General features: G+C 45.5%; 1 protein-coding gene across 1 annotated transcript; it reads left to right on the top strand.

Annotated features, from left to right (window-relative positions):
* The first annotated feature begins 18,640 nt into the window (after positions 1-18,640).
* LOC132876038 (trace amine-associated receptor 1-like) lies at positions 18,641-19,672 on the top strand. The gene is made up of 2 exons (XM_060913266.1): positions 18,641-18,959; positions 19,032-19,672. Exons 1-2 carry the CDS (start codon positions 18,641-18,643, stop codon positions 19,670-19,672), a joined length of 960 nt encoding a protein of 319 aa, XP_060769249.1.
* Positions 19,673-20,952: the final 1,280 nt, after the last annotated feature.

Here is a 20,952-nt window from a genome sequence, read left to right as displayed (position 1 = left end):
GCCTGCCAAAAAAGACCATCAAACGACTTCAGCTGGTTCAAAATGCAGCGGCTAGGGTTCTCACACGAACAAAAAGAACAGAGCACATTACTCCAATTCTAAGGTCCCTTCACTGGCTTCCAGTAAGCTACAGAATTGACTTTAAAGTATTGCTGCTGGTATACAAATCTCTAAATGGTACAGGGCCCAATTACCTCTCTGATATGTTGCAGCGGCCTAACCCAATCAGATCTACCAGATCGCAACAGAAAAATTTACTATTAAAACCAGTTGTTAAAACAAAGTGTGGTGAAGCAGCTTTTAGCTACTATGCAGTACAGCTATGGAACCAACTGCCAGAGGACATTAAAAATGCTCCTGCTGTTGGCAGCTTCAAATCTAGGTTAAAGACCAAGCTGTTTTCAGATGCTTTCTGTTAAATAATTAATATTGTCTTCTTTACATTTTTTATAATCTTTACTTTCTCTGCATGTTTTAAATTTACTTTAACTTTATTCTATTTTATTCTTTATTCTATATTTTTTTCTCATCCTATTTGAACTACTACTTCATTTAATTATTTTATTTTTACTATTGTTTAATTCTTATTATTTTCTTTTAATTCTTTTAATTAATTGTTTTAGAATAAAAATAAAATTATTTTATGTAATTTTATTTCTCTATTGTTTACTGTTTTTGTTTTTACTTCTGTAAAGCACATTCAACTGCCATTGTGTATGAAATGTGCTATATAAATAAACTTGCCTTGCCTTGCCATGATATAACCAGTCTCGGTCACCACGCACAGCCACAGTTAACACATCTTTTCCCGGTAGTCCAAAGGGGGCGTAGGCAATGCAGGAATTCCCCTATGGAAGCAGGCGTTGCAACTGAGGTGAGAGTGACGACACGAGGGCTCCCGGAAACCAAAAGGGGGCGTGGTCAACACAGGAATTCCCCTCCGAGGGCGGGCATTGCAGCTGAGGTAAGAGTGATGACACGAAGGCTCCCGGAAACCACTCCAATTGCTGGACCTCGGGCAAATGAGAGACCAGGAATTAACAACAGGCCAGGAACTTACAGAATACAATGCTACACACAAACACTCAATGAAACGGGTACTTTCCTTCACAAAAGTTGTGGATTGCCATATAGAAAAACCCCGCCGCGTGGACTCAGAAGCACTCCCGACTTGGACAGGTCTTCCTCTGGCTACCCCTCGGCATAGTGTTCCGGTCCGGTTGCGTGCGTCGTATGTAAATCAGGGCAGCCAAAGAACGGAGCCTCCAGTCATCCACAATGGAAGGATGGTGAAATCCACAGCCGAAGTGAGGAAGCCAGCGCTCGATTTCCGGGGAACCGCGCCGAAGTAAGTCTCTGTGCCTTTTTAAATCAGTCAGTAATCTCATGGATTGGATGATTAGGAGGTGTGGTCATTATTCAATTCACGGGAATCACCTGCTGCAGTTCTTAGTCACCTCCCCACCAATGTAAACAAACACACATGTGGAATAACAGCACAGCAAATCGTGTTAGCAAAACAAAAACACACGTGCAATATATCACAGCAATACTCTATCAACTTCACACTGTACTTCAAGGTACCCAAAACAAAAACAAACACCCACTATGGTGACATTAACTGTAACTGAGTTGCCCCATCTGACATTTATCCCCCCACTTTAACTATAGTCATCCTGACTATGTCCCTGCCTGGTACCTCAGCGGCCGTAGGCCCTGTGTGCTGCGCTGGGAGCGACGGAGTCCTGGAGCTTCAGCTGGTTCCTCCATCACATCAGTGGCTTCATGAGGTCCATCAGGTACTGATTGGCTTGTCTCTGCATCGTGGGTAGAGCTACTGGCCTGTGAGGCTGGCGGTGGCAAGTTACTGGGTTGGGCATGGGCTTCCAGAACTTGAGTATTTGGGCCTGCCCCTTCAGACACAGAGGTGAGGGGGCTCCTCCAGAACAGCAAGGGTCGGTACCTGGTGGTGTCCCACTGCCCGCCTGTCTGGGGCTGACTCGATTCTGTTGCAACAGGCCCCTGGTCATTGCAAGTATCCTGTGGGAAAGATAATGGACATACATGCAAATTATTCCTATGGGCAGTACGAACAGGACCTTCCTCACCTTCTGGCCGTATCAGGGAAACTGGTTGCTCTGGGCGCAGGCAGGAAACCACCACATACGGGGTCCATTTCCATCATGGGGCAAGCTTCCCCAAGGCCCGATGGTGAAAGTGGCAAAGAAGAACTCGCTCCCCCACCTGCAGTTCTATGGCATTAGCTCGTCGATCCCGACGGCTTTTGTCCTCCTGTTGCTTCCGTCTGGTGTGCTGCTGAACAGCTTGCCAGGTCTGACTTAACACTTGATGGTGGGAGTGGACCCAACCATTGAGGGTGTGTTGGTCAGTGGAAGGCCCAGCCTCGTGTATCCAGTCGACAGGGAGCCGAGCATGTCTGCCGAATACTAAATAATAGGGCGTTAGACCAGTGGTACTGTGTGGCATATTGTCATAAGCTTGTATTATGGCCAGCAGCCTGCTAGGCCAATGCATCTGTGTCTCTTCAGCCAAAGTTCCCAAGAGTTTTAGAAGGGTTTGATTAAAACGTTCACATGCGCCATTACCTTGCGGGTGGTATGCCGTGGTTCTTTTCTTCCGGCAGCCATAGAGCAAGCAAAGCTGCTGGAAGAGTTCTGACTCAAAAGTGCCACCACGGTCAGACAGGATGTATTCTGGGCTCCCATACACCTGGAACAGGTTCTTCCATACTGCTTTGCAGTTGTCGTGGCTGTCTGGTCCTTGGTGGGGACTGCAATAGCAAACTTGGAGAACAGATCTGTCATTACTAAGACATAAGGGTAAGTGTCTCCCAAACAGCCTAGTGACAAAGTCAATACCAACCATATGGAAGGGGTAGAAAGTCTCAATTGGCACCAAAGGTGCCCTTGCTTCAGGTCCCGCTTTATACAGCACACACCGAGGGCAGTCACTGGCCCAAGCAGCTGAGTCACGTCTCATTCCAGGCCAGAAGTAGCGTTTCTGGAAAATAGCAATGGTCCTGTCGGCACTTGGGTACCCTCCTTTCTCGTGGTACTCTCGCCACAAGGTCTCGGCAGACGCCTTTGGGATCAGGATTTGGCTACAGGACTCAACATCTCCTGCTGTCTGGGCTTCCCTTTGTAGAATCTGCTGTACCAGGGAAATCTTATCCCAGTCCTGCAAAAGCTGCTGTAGGTCTGAGCTAGCGTGGGCAACCTCTGCAGGGGGAGGGGCACATCCCTGCTGCTTCCATGACCTCAGTTGGGCCAGGTCAGGATCTTCCTTTTGTCCAGAGTGCCAATGCTGGAGTTCACTGGCAGCCTCAATCTCCCCCGGTCCCACATCCACCACTCGAGTAACAGCATCGGCTTGTTCTCTTTGGATTCAGGACAAAACGTCAGCATTACGGTTGGCAGCTCCTGGTCGATACCGAATGGTATATCTGAAGTTGGCCAGTTGGGCAGCCCACCATTGCTCAACAGCTCCGAGCTTGGCTGTCTGCAAGTGTACTAAGGGGTTGTTATCTGTGAAGACCTCCACCTCCATCCCCCACAGATACTCTTGGAATTTCTCAGTCATAGCCCATTTAAGAGCCAACAGCTCGAGCTTGAAAGAGCTATAGTTCTGGTCATTTTTCTCAGCAGGGTGTAAACTCCGACTGGCATACGCAATAACACGCTTCTTGCCCTCCTGTACCTGAGCCAATACTGCACCCAGACCATCCAGGCTAGCATCAGTGTACAGTCGGAAAGGCAACTGGAAATCAGCATATGCCAAAATGGGTGGGCTCACCAGAGCAGCCTTCAACTTCTGGAATGCCTGTTCACATGCTGGGGTCCAGTGGATGGGCGTGGTCTTGGAAACTGTCACAGTACTCTGTAATAAGCCATGAAGTGGTGCAGCGATCCTTGCAAAGCCCGGGATATACCAGCGGTAGTATCCCATCAGGCCAAGAAATGACCTAACCTGGCGGACGTTCTGCGGGGCTATCCAGGACTGAATAACTGCGATCTTCCCAGGGTCCGTGGCCACTCCCTCCACACTCACGACATGGCCCAAATAGGAGACCTTGCGCTGGAACAGCTTGCATTTCCGGGGTTGCAACTTTAACCCATGCCCATGCAACTGCTGAAAGACTTGGTCCAGACCTTGAAGGTGTTGGTCGAAGCTGGACGAGTATACTATGACATCATCAAGATATATTAACAGGGACTCATTGAGGAATTCCCCTAGGCACTGCTGCATAAGACTTTGGAAGGTTGCAGGCGCATTGCAGAGGCCAAACGGCATGCGTTCAAATTCATACAGTCCTAACGGTGTTACAAACACCATCTTCTCTCAGTCGTGCTCGTCCACCTCCACCTGCCAGTAACCACTGGCCAAGTCCAGTGTGGAGTACCACTGGGCACCCTTCAAGCTGGTCAGTGATTCCTCAATGCGGGGGAGGGGGTATGCATCCTTGTGGGTGACTGCATTAAGCCTCCGGTAATCTGCGCAGAAGCGCCACAAACCATCTTTTTTCTTGACTAGTACAATTGGCGCTGCCCACGGACTGGAGCTCTCCCTGATAACCCCGCCTTCCAGCATGTTCTTGAGCAGGCTCTTGAGCTCTGGATACAGCATCAGTGGCACTGGTTCATAGCATTCACGACTAGGGGGCGCTGTTCCCGTGGGGATCTGGTGTTTCACTGCGCTGGTCTGCCCGAAATCTTCATCATGTTGAGCAAAAATGCCCTCCCATTTCTGCAAGAGTTGACATAGCTGCTGACATTGGCCATGGCTCAGGGTCGTCCCTTGATCTTCCACCAATGATGGTATGGCTGAGGGGCTGGCCTTGACAATGCTAACGCCAACTTCCACCACCCCCAGGCTGCCTGGTGTCAGGACAAGGTCTCGGTGTCCTGCGATGTCCTCTGATCCTACTGGGGTGGCTGTAGCAAGTGGCCAACGTTGGGGGACCTCCACCGGAAATGGATTGGGGTTGCACAGCCTTACTGGTACTCATCCATCTTGCACTTCGACCAGAATATGGGCTGCTCTCCAGCTGAACTCCCCCTCCATCAGTGGTTCGATCAGCATGGCATGGTTGGACCTTGAGGTGGCATTGCTCACCTGGCACCACAACATCATCTCAGTCTGTGGGGGTATAATCACAGAGGATTGTCTAGTTAGTTTCACTACCCCACTTTCCCAGGACATTGGTGCCCTCTGCTGTACTTGTCTACATACTGCAAAGGCCCTCTCCCAGAGGCTACCTGCTTCAGGAGCAACAGCAGCACGGAAAGCCACAACCCCCTGATGGACCCCCTCCATCAATTCCTTTCAACATTCAGTTATCACATTCATTCCCAAAACTGCCTGGTCACTGCCCAAACACTCATCATCCACAATTATGGCACATTTATTTGGAATATGTACTCCTCCTACCTTAAAATCCAAGATGGCATAGCCGATGTAGGGGATCTCGAGTCCATTGGCAGCCTTCAGCATCAGCCAACTGGGTTTGTCGATGGTTTGGTGGTCAGGTCTTGGAGTCAATTCTTGAACAGGCTCTCACTAAATAGTGTTACTTGTGAGCCTGTATCTAAGAGACATTGGATAGTTTTGCCATTGACCTCCACCTCTACTCCTGGACACCTATCGACTAGATTGGGCTTGGACGCTGGGTCACAATCAGACACCTTCACCCCCGTCACGCCTTCCCCCATGACGGGGGTTACTAAAAACCCTGGCACTGTCGACGTTTAGGGCAGTGTCGCTGCATGTGGCCGGCCTCTCCACAGTCCAAGCATATTGGATGGCCCTGGGCATCCCATTGGTATGGCCTAGCCGATGGGCCTGCTCGGCCACCTGGTCCGGCTAGGGGGTTGTGTTGCATCCTGGAACCGGTAGGTGGAATGGTTGATGGTGCACTGTAGCGTGGCTGGGCCTGCAGTTTCTCCACTATCTGGCTGCTCATGGTCTTCAGCTGTGCCGCTAGCTCATTGCAGAGTTCCGTCTTCAGGCTTTCTCTGAGTTCCTCCAGGTCAAATTGGCACTCACTCCTTGGGGGTGGGACTACGAACTTGCTGCTCACTGCCTGGACTAAGGGCTTCTGTGGCACAGCCATTCAGTGCTTTCTCCAGTGCTCGAGCCTCCTTTATAGCCACCTGGAAGGTGAGGGCTTCATCTCGTCATAGCAGCCACTGTAATTCTTGCCGGACAGGTCCAGCCTGAAGGCCAAGCACAAATTGGTCACGTAATAGTGAGTCTTCATCTCTGCCGGCCTCTTGGTCTGTAGCACACCACCGGGCATGGCACTCACGTAGATGGAGGCCAAAGGAACTGGCAGTCTCATGTCCATTTTGTCGGCATTTGTAAAAAACAATTCATCACTGTGCATTAGAAGCAGTATCTCCAAAGACTTTCTCCAGGGCCTTGATGACTTTTTCACCATCCACACGATCTGCATCCGAAAGGAGGGCAGCTTCCCTTCTGGCATCCCCATCCAACATGCTCAGGACAAAGTCCACTTGTTGTTGGCCATTCAGTGGTTGAGCACGTAGCATAGCTCTCGTCTGCATTTCCCGCTCTCTGAACTTCTGTCGCTTCCCAGCAAACTTTGGCACCCATGGCATGCTGAAAACCCAGGGCATCATTACTGGGGACACAGGCGGAACATCACCCCCCACATTACCCTGATTACCCACATTCTGTTGACTTGTGCCGGTGGGAATCCTGCTGGCTATGCCATTTAGAGAGGTGTCAGAACCAGAGCCATCCATGTTTGTAGTCCCAGGAGCACAAGTCAAACAGAGTTAAAAAAAAAAAAAACAGTTTATTAAATTCACAAAAATAAAAAGACAGAGAAATTGGGCACCTTGAATATTTACATAATAACTAAGAATCAATAACCATTCACCACACACTACAACCCATGCAGAGTTAGTATACCAGCCAAATAGTATAAATAGCAAAACCAAAATACTACAGACTACTTTCCTTATAACACTAGCATAAATAGTAAAATGCACACAATACTACATACTACGGTCACAATAGGTTATTCAAAAATAGCACTGTTCACCACAAATACAATCTGGACAAAAAACACAACTCAAAACAAAAGGATAATAATAAAAATCTCCATAATATAACCAGTCTCGGTCACCATGCACAGCCACAGTTAACGCATCTTTTCCCGGTAGTCCAAAGGGGGCGTAGTCAACGCAGGAATTCCCCTCCGGAAGCAGGCGTTGCAACTGAGGTGAGAGTGATGACACGAGGGCTCCCGGAAACCGAAAGGGGGCATGGTCAACACAGGAATTCCCCTCCGAGGGAGGGCATTGCAGCTGAGGTAAGAGTGATGACACGAAGGCTCCCGGAAACCACTCCAATTGCTGGACCTCGGGCAAATGAGAGACCAGGAATTAACAACAGGCCAGGAACTTACAGAATACAATGCTACACACAAACACTCAATGAAACGGGTACTTTCCTTCACAAAAGTTGTGGATTGCCATATAGAAAAACCCTGCCACGTGGATTCAGAAGCACTCCCGACTTGGACAGGTCTTCCTCTGGCTACCCCTCGGCGTAGCATTCCGGTCCGGTTGTGTGCGTCGTATGTAAATCAGGGCAGCCAAGGAACGGAGCCTCCAGTCGTCCACAACGGAAGGATGGCGAAATCCACAGCCGAAGTGAGGAAGCCAACGCTCGATTTCCGGGGAACCGCACCGAAGTAAGTCTCTGTCTCTTTTTAAATCAGTCAGTAATCTCACGGATTGGATGATTAGGAGATGTGGTCATTATTCAATTCACGGGAATCACCTGCTGCAGTTCTTAGTCACCTCCCCACCAATGTAAACAAACACACGTGTGGAATAACAGCACAGCAAATCGCGTAAGCTAAACAAAACCACATGTGCAATATATCACAGCAATACTCTATCAACTTCACACTGTACTTCAAGGTACCCAAAACAAAAACAAACACTCACTATGGTGACATTAACTGTAACTGAGTTGCCCCATCTGACACATGCAAACTCCGCACAGAAAGGCCCTCACCGGCCACGGGGCTCGAACCTGGACCTTTTTGCTGTGAGGTGACAGCGCTAACCACTACACCACTGTGCCACCCCCTCGCTGGGTGTTGTAGGGTTTAAACCATTACATTGCAGGCATTTATCGGACACTCTTATCCAGAGTGATGTACAACAATTGCAAAAGTCAGGTACAAGAAGTGCTGAACTTCAAGACAAGGAATTTCTAGTGCCAACTGAACATGTGACAGAATAACACTTAGTGTAACATTCTGTTGAAGTATGAACAATCAGCAATCAGCAAAGGAAAAAAAAACAATTCAATGATACAAATAAGCTGACAAAGTACAACTGAATAAAGAAAAATAAAACCCCAATGGCTAACAACAGGCTCGACAGTACACAGCCTGGGTTGGTCAAGACAGCTATGCGATTACACAGTGGATAGGGAAGCAGGGCAGAGTTGCAGCCTGAAGAGGTGAATCTTCAGTCTGCACTTGAAAGTGGTCAGGGAGTCAACAGTTCTAACCACAGTGTGAAGGTCACCAGTGGGGAGTCAGGAGAGACTTGAGTGGGTTGGAGAGGAGCAGAGAGGAGGAGCAGAGCATAGGGTTCTGGCTAGTGTGTAGAGTTGGATCAGCCTCTGGATGTATGCTGGACCTGACCCCTTGACTGCCTGGTAACCTAGCACCTATGTCTTAAATTTGATTTAAGCTGTGACAGGTAGCCATTAAAGGGTGGTACGCAGAATGGTAATGTGGGAGGAATGAGGGAGGTTGTAGACCAGGCAGGCTGCAGTGTTCTGGATGAGCTGCAGGAACCTGATGGCAGATTCTGGAAGGCTAGCAAAGCAGTAGTTGCAGTAGTACAAGTGTGAGAGGATCAGCACTTGGAGCAGGAGCTGAGTAGAGTGGGTGGTGAGGAAGGGGCAGATAATTCTGATGTTGTAGAAGAGAAATCTACATGTCTGGATCACTGCAGCTTTGTCTGCTGAGGGGGAAAGTCTGTCAGTGAACACCACCCCTAGGTTCTTCACACTGGGTGAAGGTGACATAGAGATGTCCCCCAGAGAGATGACGAAGTCTGGGGGTGGAGAGAATGGAGTGGGAATGTAGATCACCTCCATCTTGCCTAGGTTGACCTTCAGGTGATATTTGTCCATCAAGTTCTGTATGTCATGCAGGTAAGCAGAGATGCAAGCAGAGACCTGTGTGTCAGATGGAGGAAAAGAGAGAAAAAATTGAGTGCCACCAGCATAGCAGTGGTAGGATAAACCATGAGCAGAGATAATTGTCCAAGAGTCTGGGTGTAGAGGGACAAGAGAAGTGGACCAAGGACTGAACCTTGAGGGACAACAGTGATAAGTGACCATGGTACTGATACAGTACCAGACCAGGTAACCTGGAAGGAGTGACCAGAGGTATAGGAGTTGAACCAATCCAGGCCTGTCCTGCAGATCCCTAGAGCTGATAGATATGACAGGAGGATATGGTGCTCAACATTGTTAAATGTAACTGAAACATCTAGGAGGATCAGGACAGAGGAGAAGGAGATGACACTTGCTTCATGAAGTGTCTCACTGATGGAGAAATGTGCAGTTTTGTTGAGTGTCCAGCTTGGAAATCAGACTGGTCAGGATCTAGGAGGTTGTTCTGAGAGAGAAAAGAGGAGAGTTGGTTAGCAAACAGCACATTCAAGCATCTTTGATCGGAAGGGGGGGGGGATCTGGGTGGTAGTTCTAGATGACAGAGGAGTAAAGGGAGTTTTGTTTTATTTTCAACAGTGGGGTGATATAGGCCCATTTGAAAAATTGTGGGACAATATCCAGAGGATAAGCAGGGGTTGACAAGGGAGGTGATAAATGGAAGATTTTCAGGAGTGATAGTTTGGAGGAGAGATGAGGGGACCACTCCTCATCATCCATGTACTCTGAAACACTAAGTTTTTGGCTCACTCTCCTGATAATGCCTGAGAAAATGCACCTGACCCCCCCTCGTTGGGCTTAGTATCTGCCAGGTTGTGAAAATACAGCTCACTCAGAAGAATAAATCTGTTGAAGGAAACCCTGAAGCCATCATATTGGTGATGGAATTTCATGTGACTGTTTGTTTTCAAGCACAGACTGAACTTCCATGTCTTTTAGTCACTGAAGTGTTAGTAAAAATCTGGAACTTCAGTCTTTGAAGTCTCACCTGGATCATGGACTTGCCACTCTGTCTTGTGGACCTGCCAGCATGCCTGATGGACACCAGACAAACATGAGCTGTAAACACCAGGATAAAAGGAAAATTGGGTTCACTCTGATATACGGTTAGGTCCATATATATTTGGACACTGACACAAATTTTGTTTTTTACCTGCTTACTGAAACATATTCAAGTTATAGTTATATAATGGAGATGGACATAAAGTCCAGACTTTCAGCTTTCATTTGAGGGTATCCACATTAAAATTGGATGAAGGGTTTAGGAGTTTCAGCTCCTTAACATGTGCTACCCTGTTTTTAAAGGGACCAAAACTAATTGGACAATTGACTCAAAGGCTATTTCATGGGCAGGTGTGGGAAATTCCTTCGTTATGTCATTCTCAATTAAGCAGATAAAAGGCCTGGGGTTGATTTGAGGTGTGGTGCTTGCATTTGGAGGATTTTGCTGTGAAGAAAACATGCGGTCAAAGGAGCTCTTCATGCAGGTGAAACAAGCCATCCTTAAGCTGCAAAAACAGAAGAAAAAACATCCAAGAAATTGCTACAATATTAGGAGTGGCAAAATCTACAGTTTGGTACATCCTGAGAAAGAAAGAAAGAAAGAAAGAAAGAAAGAAAGAAAGAAAGAACTGGTGAACTCATCAATGCTAAAAGACCTGGACACTCATAGAAGACAACAGTAGTGGATGATCGCAGAATAATTTCCATGGTGAAGAGAAACGCCTTCACAACAGCCAACCAAGTGAACAACACTCTCCAGGAGGTAGGCGTATCAATATCCAAATCTACCATAAAGAGAAGACTGCATGAATGTGAATACAGAGGGTTCACTGCACGGTGCAAGCCACTCATAAGCCTCAAGAATAAAAAGGCTAGATTGGACTTTGCTAAAAAACATCTAAAAAAGCAAGCACAATTCTGGAAGAACATTCTTTGGACAGATGAAACCAAGATCAACCTCTACCAGAATGATGGAAAGAAAAAAGTATGGCGAAGGTGTGGTACAGCTCATAATCCAAAGCATACCACATCATCTGTAAAACACGGCGGAGGCAGTGTGATGGCTTGGGCATGCATGGCTGCCAGTGGCACTGGGTCACTAGTGTTTATTGATGATGTGACACAGGACAGAAGCAGCCGGATGAATTCTGAGGTATTCAGAGACATACTGTGTGCTCAAATCCAGCCAAACTGATTGGTCGGCGTTTCATAATACAAATGGACAATGACCCAAAACATAAAGCCAAAGCAACCCAGGAATTTATTAAAGCAAAGAAGTGGAATATTCTTGAATGGCCAAGTCAGTCACCTGATCTCAACCCATTTGAGCATGCATTTCACTTGTTAAAGACTAAACTTCAGACAGAAAGGCCCACAAACAGACAGCAACTGAAAACCGCTGCAGTAAAGGCCTGGCAGAGCATTAAAAAGGAGGAAACACAGCGTCTGGTGATGTCCATGAGTTCAAGACTTCAGGCAGTCATTGCCAACAAAAGGTTTTCAACCAAGTATTAGACATGAACATTTTATTTACAATTATTTAATTTGTCCAATTACTTTTGAGCCCCTGAAATGAAGGGATTGTGTTTAAAAAAATGCTTTAGTTCCTCACATTTTATGCAATCATTTTGTTCAACCCACTGAATTAAAGCTCAAAGTCTGAACTTCAACTGCATCTGAATTGTTTTGTTCACAATTCATTGTGGTAATGTACAGAACCAAAATTAGAAAAATGTTGCCTCTGTCCAAATATTTATGGACCTAACTGTAAGTTTTAGTTGTGGTCATGAACTAGATGAACAGTCTGATAAAATGAAATGTGAACACTCAGGATTGGGGTGGCACTTAGATGACAGTCAGATTCTAAGATTGGTATCCATCATCTGCCTACTGCTAATCAGACTCCATTGCTTTACAGTGAGCAGCATGAACTCCCCTCCATGCTCATTTATACCTCCCGCCATGGTCTTTGCAGATGATCAGTGGGCCCCACCCTGTGGCCACACTGCTTCTGGCCGTCCAAAACAATGATCCCAGAAGTGTTCCTGTCATGGTCCTACCTGTGGTTTTCCTCTCTTCAGGTAACATTTCCACTCCTCTCCACTCAGTATTACCTGCCACGCCCACATACTCCTCCTCTTATTAACTTTCAGTAGCTGTCATTGGCTGTTGCCTATCACCTGCTCCTCCTCTGTGGGTATTTGAACTGCAGTCCTCCGAGCTTCAGTGTCAGATCATCTTCAAGGCATCGACTCCGTCAACTCTTCAGTCCTGGTAACCTGACCCTGCATTTCTGTCTCTAATCTTGCTACCTGATCTGTGACTCTGTGTTCCAGCCTGTTCCCTACTCCTGCCTGTTGTGCTGTCCTGTCTGTCTGCTGAGGGACTGCTTGCTGGGAGACTGCCTGAAACCCAAGTGCTGTCAGCTTACAGCTATGCTACTCTGACAATGCCTGATCCTGTCTGATCTCAAAAGTTAAGTAGGGCCAAGCCTGGTTAGTACTTGGATGGGAGACCACAGACATCACCACCATGCTCCTGCCAGCCATTCCTGCCTCTCCGGCCACTGAACTTCGCACATCCTCCCAACTCCCTTTCCCCTGCTATCAATAAAACTCAACATTTAACTTGCGCTCTTGGGTCCTCATCTGTTTATCCTGACAGTTCCAATGTCTCATAAATGATGTCCTATGGGACATCTTGGGAAATTGATCATTGCGTACATCGACGATATCCAAATATACTCCCCTGACTTAACCACACATGTCCAACAAGCTCCAGGCTCCTCGAACACCAAATTTATATCAAGGGGGAGAAGTGCAAATTTCATATGTACATAAAATTCTTGAGGATTTAGTATCATAGCATCCCCATTGACAGACTTGCTGAAAAAGAGAAGCAAATGTTTACATTGGACACCTATAGAATAACTTTGTACCCTCTGCTTTCCACAACATGCTAATCACATGGACCCACACCTCTTCCTCCATGGGACAGCCTGGCACTCACAAACTGATACTAAATAACTGATATAAGTCTGTGCCAGCAGGGGCATGGCCAAGCATCAGTTTGTGAATGGAGGGTGGGGCCAGGGAAGGAGAGAGGCAAAGTCGATTAATGTTGTCGATTAATGTGGTCTGTGTTTTACAGTGACAACGGAGGATAGAAAAGGAGGGAGAGAGTGAAGAAAGGGGCTCTCTCCCAACCAGAGCACACACATATATACCGGTATATATATATATATATATATATATATATATATATATATATATATATATATATATATAATGTGTGTGTGTGTGTGTGTGTGTGTGTGTGTGAGAGAGAGAGCGAGAATGAATGAGAGTAGTAAAAATGAAAAGCAAGCATGATCATCAAAAATTAAGTCTGTGTTGACATCAGTCTCTGCCTATGGCAAGTCAGTATTTCACCCACATCAGGAACATACATCAGTGGTGCCACAACCCGGGATACTGAAGGGAACAACCCCAAGGAGTCCTCCCCACTTAAAGACTTAATTCATGCCCTTGCTGCCACCCAACAGAGCCAGCACCAAGCACTGATTGCCCTCCAGAAGGAGCAGGAACAACAGTTTGAAGCCTTGCTGCTGGCCCAGCAGGAAGATCACCAGGTGTCCTGCCACTTGCTCATGTTGGCAGGGTCCTCGACTGCCACCACTGCGCACCAACCCCACGTCACACTAATGAAGATGGAGCTGCACGACAATCTGGAGGCATTCATCATGCTCTTCGAGCATGTGGCCGAAGCATAGGGATGGCTGGTCAAGCAACGTGCAGCCCATCTATTACTGCTGGTGATGGGAGAGGCACAGTCTACCTTGCAACAGCTCCCTGCCAACAGCCAGCTTGTCTATGCTGACTTGAAGCAAGCCATCCTGAAGTGTGTCAGCCGCTCCCCAGAACAACACAGCCAGCTCTTCTGCATGTTGACACTGGAGGAAGTTGGCTGACCATGTGCGTTCAGCCAACAGCTCCGGGATACCTGCCGGCAGTGGCTGAGGGCAGATGACCATGATGCCAAGGTCAACATGGTGACACTGGAACAATTCATCACGCAACTTTTGGAAGGAACAGTGTAGTGGATCCAGTGCCACCACCTGGCATCGCTGGATCAAGCCATTTAGTTGGTGGAGGACCATTTGGCAGCAGTTCTGGTGGCAGGCAGACATTCCGTCTCTTGTTTTTTACTCTCTCCTTCTCCTTCCTCCTTTCATACCTCTTCCCATCCCCACCCCATTCCCCCACCACAGAGGCAGGGCCAGCCACACCCAGCTGGCTCACCACACCCGTGGTGTCACCCTAACTTCTGTTTCTGTATCTTCTCCCCCCCCCCCATTTGAGTGACTCCCATACTGACAGTGCAGAGGTGAAGCCTGAGCCAGTATGCTGGTGCTGCAGGGTACCCAGGCATCTGTAGGGCCAGTGCTCTGCAATGGCAGTGGGAGCTGTGGTCTGGATCCCCGACATGCCAGAGACAGCCCTCAATCATGCCAGAGCATATTGTATACCAGTGAGTATCCAAGGGGATACAGATCATGCTTTGGTGGATTCCAGCTGTAATCAGACCTCAATCCACCAAAGCCTGGCGCAAGGTGAGGCAATGGGGAGAGCACAAGTGCTGAAGGTTTTGTGTGTGCATGGGGATGTGCATGAAGATCCATGAGTTACAGTATTTGGGCGCTGTGTGAGACTGCTGACTCTCCAGTAGCTCTGTAGTTTTTAGCTCTTTAAACCTCTTTTTTCCACTTTTTTTTTTACTTTTTTGCTCTTCTTACAAAGACATAGTGTGTTTAACTATATAGCATGGATATATTTAACTTTGACACGCAACCAGGAGCCAGTTTTCTTGCTTATTAGAGAGAGGAGCTGCTGGCCCTGAAAACAATGGGACGAACTGGGATACGACACCCCATCCCAGCCGAGCTGAGGAGGAAACCCAGGGGCTGCAAAGCCGGAGCCAGAGCATTCTTAGTGCCAGTACTAAGCCTGGATACTTGGGGAGGGTTACATCAAGAAGGGCATCCAGTATAAAACCTATGACAAATAAAATATGCAGAACAGATCCTCTGTGGCAACCCCTAACAGGAGCAGCCGAAAAAAGAAGACAACATTGGAATACGGATCTTAAGTTCAATTCCCAGCACTGCCAACCTACCACTGCTGGGATCTTGAACAAGGCCCTTCATCCTCAACTGCTCAGTTGTATAAATGAGATAAGTCGCTCTGGATAATGGCATCTGCCAAATGCTGTAAATGTTTCATGAGCTTTGCATGCTCTGACAGAACAAAGAAAAGACACACTTCCATGGAGGCATCTGTTTTTTCCACTTCATTCACTGAATGTGCTGAGGTGAGAAATTACATTATTATAATTTGTAAATTACCACTACAGAGGCACCACAAATGCAGTATAAGCTAGTTGGTGGGAATGGACAAGCACAAATTGGCGAAAAAAATTTTGAAGTTTGGTTAAGAGAATTTTCAGGTCTGAAAAGATGTTAAAAATATGGCAGGTTGATATATATATATATATACACAGTGGTGCTTGAAAGTTTGTGAACCCTTTAAAATTTTCTATATTTCTGCACAAATACGACCTAAAACATCATCAGATTTTCATACAAGTCCCTAAAAGTAGATAAAGAAAACCCAGTTAAACAAATGAGACAAAAATATTATACTTGGTCATTTATTTATTGAGGTAAATGATCCAATATTACATATCTGTGAGTGGCAAAAGTATGTGAACCTTTGCTTTCAGTAACTGGTGTGACCCCCTTGTGCAGCAATAACTGTGACTAAACATTTCTGGTAACGGTTGATCAGTCCTGCACACCGACTTGGAGGAATTTTAGCCAATTCCTCCATACAGAACAGCTTCAACTCTGGGATGTTGGTGGGTTTCCTCACATGAACTGCTCGCTTCAGGTCCTTCCACAACATTCGATTGGATTAAGGTCAGGAGTTTGACTTGGCCATTCCAAGACATTAACTTTATTCTTCTTCAACCATTCTTTGGTAGAACGACTTGTGTGCTTAGGTGGGGTTTACATTAGACCGTATCAGCGGATCATCAGATTAACGTTTTTAAAACGATTAGTGTGCACACAGCAACACCAATACACGATTCGCCTGCACACAGCAACGCCAATACACGGATACGCTCAGCTCCGCAGGCATCCTGCGCTCCAAATCACTCCGCCCTGAACAGCGAGTGCCCTGTGGAGGGTGCGCACTCTGGCCCTGCGCAGCTCACAGAGCGTGCGAGTGGAGTACACGAGCAGTAATTTGGGACTGAGCCGCTGTGTGTGTGATCTCAGTGCATGTCGGGCATGCGCGTCACTTACCACTTGCAAGTGGAAGGATGGCAAGCCTAAAGACAATCATAACTACACAATGGGCAGTATTTGCATCAGTATTTGCAGTATTTTCATACTTTTATACTCTTTAATGAAAGGTGATACAAGGCGGAAGTCCGCGCCGTTTTTCAGCAGTCGCGTCACATGACCAACGCCAGCGAATCAGGAAGGTGGATGTCACAGTGACGTTGTCCAATGACGACGCCAGCTAGAGCTCAGCACAGCGTATTCACGTATTCTCAATGTTTACACAGCACCGGACCAGACACGATCTAGATTGAATATGTGGACCCTGGCGGATTCCCGTTTCCCGGCGTTTCCAGGTGGTTTAATGTAAACGGACAGTGCATCCGCGAAGAAAACGAGACAGATATGGTCTAATGTAAACTTGGCCTTAGGGTCGTTGTCTTGCTGCATGACCCACCTTCTCTTGAGATTCAGTTCATGGACAGATGTCCTGACATTTCCCTTTAGAATTTGCTGGTATAATTCAGAATTCATTGTTCCATCAATGATGGCAAGCCATCCTTGCCCAGATGCAGCAAAACAGGCCCAAACCATGATACTACCACCACCATGTTTCATAGATGGGATAAGGTTCTTATGCTGGAATGCAGTGTTTTCCTTTCTCCAAACACATCACTTCTCATTTAAACCAAAAAGTTCTATTTTGGTCTCATCTTTCCACAAAACATTTTTCCAATAACCTTCTGGCTTGTCCACATAATCTTTCGCAAACAGCAGATAAGCAGCAATGTTCTTTTTGGAGAGCAGTGGCTTTCTCCTTGCCACCCTGCCATGCACACCATTGTTGTTCGTGTCCTCCTGATGGTGGACTCATGAACATTAACATTAGCCAATGTGAGAGAGGCATTTAGTTGCTTAGAAGCTACCCCGGGGTCCTTTGTGACCTTGCCAACTATTACACGCCTTACTCTTGGAGTGATCCTTGTTGTTCGACCACTCCTGGGGAAGGTAACAATGGTCTTGAATTTCCTCCATTTGTACACAATCTGCCTGACTGTGGATTGGTGGAGTCCAAACTCTTTAGAGATGGTTTTGTAACCTTTTCCAGCCTGATAAGCATCAACAACGCTTTTTCTGAGGTCCTCAGAAATCTCCTTTGCTCGTGTCGTGATACACTTCCACAAACATGTGCTGTGAAGATCAGACTTTGATAGATCCCTGTTCTTTAAATAAAACAGGGTGCCCACTCACACCTGATTGTCATCCCATTGATTGAAAACACCTGACTCTAATTTCACCTTCAAATTAACTGCTAATCCTAGAGGTTCACATACTTTTGCCACTCACAGATATGTAATAGTGGATCATTTTTCTCAATAAATAAATGACTAAGTATAATATTTTTGGGTTCTCTTTATTATTAGTTCTCTAATAATAACTGGGTTCTCTTTATCTACTTTTAGGACCTGTGTGAAAATCTGATGATGTTTTAGATCATATTTGTGCAGAAATATAGAAAATTCTAAAGGGTTCACAAACTTTCAAGCACCCCTATGTGTTTGTGTCTACTGTATTTTGCGTTTTACTCAAGACAGTGCATGTGTAATCTGCCTAAAGTGAGACAACAGTGGATGAAATCACATAACTTTTAAAGTTCTAGAATGGGTCACAATGAGATAGCATTATATTTTGAACTCTTTCCCCATGGTTTTAAGAATGGAAATAAATGGAATAAGTCAGTGAATAATTCTGTTTCATCATTTACCACCAGGGATTAATCTGGCATACTGCTATTGGATAAGACAGACTATAAATTAAAAATTTCTTCTCCTTGGTTTAGTTCACATACATGGTGCATGGAGAGGTATGAAGGATTATTTTTTTAAAAAAGGATTGTTTAGAATGTAATACATTTGCATGGTTTTTATAAAAGCAATACATCATGGTCATTGGATTATTATTATTATTATTATTATTATTATTATTATTCCCTCATTTCCTTGTTAATTTTCTCAGATCTGGATGACATTGTGAAAGCAGTCGATGGACAATATCATCAGTTTGGATTTATCGGAGGAGCCTTCACTTTGTTTCAGTTCACTTAACACCTCATGTTTGAAGATTGATTATCCTTTACAAGTTCGGGTTTTGCTCTACATCCTCTTTAGCACTTCTTCTCTTCTCACTGTATTTGGAAACCTGCTTGTGATTATAACTGTTGTACATTTCAGACAATTACACACATCAACTAATTACCTCATTCTCTCTCTGGCTGTTTCTGATCTGCTTGTAGGAGGAATAGTGATGCCTCCCAGCATGATACGCTCTGTGGAAACCTGCTGGTATTTAGGAAACACCTTTTGTAAAATTCACAGCAGTTTGGATGTCACTCTGTGCAATGCATCCATTTTTAACTTGTGTATTATTTCTTTAGACCGATATTATGCTGTGTGTCATCCGCTTCTGTATCACAGTAAAATGACTCCAACTACCATTAGATTAATGATCATAGTGTGTTGGGGCTTTTCTGCAGCACTCGGGTTTGGGATGATATTTCTGGGGCTCAATATTCTTGGAAATGAAGAGTTTTATTACAATAACTTCCTTTGTGAAGGCGCATGTATGATTTTACAAGATAAAGCAGCAGCTGTGGTGTTTCCTTTGTTCTGCTTTTACATCCCTGCAGTAATCATGCTCTGTGTGTATGGGAAAATCTTTTGCACTGCACAAAGACAAGCTCGTGCAATTCAATCCACAAATGCACAGATGAAGACAGCCAAAGAAAAAGCCAGTGTGAGCAAGTCAGAAAAGAAGGCCACAAAAACATTAGCCATAATCATGGGAGTTTTCCTGATTTCATGGTTGCCATTTTTTATCTGTAATTGCTTAGATCCATTTACAGGATATTCAGTTCCTCCGATTCTGTTTGATTTATTCTTCTGGTGCGGATATTTAAATTCAATGTCTAATCCGATCGTGTATGCCTTTTTCTACAGCTGGTTCAGACACGCTTTCAGAGTCATTCTGTCTGGGGGAATATTTCGAGCCAATTCATCGCACACCAGATTGTTTTGATTGCTTTCTTCAAAATGTTATTCAGTGTTCTTTAGTTTTAATTCACACTGTGATGCCATGAAGATTTAGCAGTGAAAAGAGGGATGGCAATAGCTTTCCCATTCCTTTCCTTTCTAATTTCTACTCCTGCCTATTCCACACTGCTTTAAGTTGGAAACCTGATCATAGAAATGGATCCCCATTTTGAGGATCAACAATTAATAATTTTTTTTCCTGTTGTTATAAAATCTGAGAAAATGATCAAAGGGACATGCTAATGTATTCATATTTAGCTAAATATCAAGGTGTGCATTTTGAACTAAACCCAATAAAGCATCTTAGCTTCAGCTTTCATTATGACTTCATGTTAGACTCATAATATTCAACACTGGATCTTAGTGATGAGGAAATCAGTCTATCAGTTTTTTAAAATTGAAATTCTGTTTGATTTATTCATCTTGGTCAGATATTTCAATTCAACATGTATTCTGATAGTGTATGCATTATTCTCCAGCTGGTTCAGACATGCTTTGAGAGTGATTTTGTCTGGTGAAATATTCCTGGCTGATTCTTCCTACACCATTTTTTTAATTGCTTGATTGAAAATAAACTTTTTGCTTGGCTAATTATCATTTTCACTGCTGAAACAAACCTGTTTAAAAATGACTGGTGGTTATAAATCTGAGACAAATGGGTAATGTTTACACCCTAAACTTGCTCCATTCCATATTTACATGTTCACCCTCCCACCTCTGCACAATCATGCAAAGGGTGTTGCATCAAATCTGTTAATAATTGATAAAGATGATATATACAGGGCGGCACGGTGGTGTAGTGGTTAGCGCTGTCGCCTCACAGCAAGAAGGTCCTGGGTTTGAGCCCCGGGGCCGGCGAGGGCCTTTCTGTGTGGAGTTTGCATGTTCTCCCCGTGTCTGCGTGGGTTTCCTCCGGGTGCTCCGGTTTCCCCCACAGTCCAAAGACATGGAGGTTAGGTTAACTGGTGACTCTAAATTGACCGTAGGTGTGAGTGTGTATGGTTGTCTGTGTCTATGTGTCAGCCATGTGATGACCTGGCGACTTGTCCAGGGTGTACCCCGCCTTTTGCCCGTAGTCAGCTGGGATAGGCTCCAGCTTGCCTGCGACCCTGTAGAAGGATAAAGCGGCTAGAGATAATGAGATGATATATACATTTTTAGATTCGGATAGAATAAAACACATATAAACACAAAAGAATAAACATAATTGAACCTGGTTGGATATTTCATAATTTTTATTTCAGCTGAACTTCACTGCATAGGACC

The sequence above is a fragment of the Neoarius graeffei genome, chromosome 2 (assembly GCF_027579695.1).
Source record: "Neoarius graeffei isolate fNeoGra1 chromosome 2, fNeoGra1.pri, whole genome shotgun sequence".
NCBI classification, from domain to species: domain Eukaryota; kingdom Metazoa; phylum Chordata; class Actinopteri; order Siluriformes; family Ariidae; genus Neoarius; species Neoarius graeffei.
The sequence above is the reverse complement of the archived record's forward strand: the minus strand, read 5'-3'. Positions and strand labels throughout refer to the sequence as shown.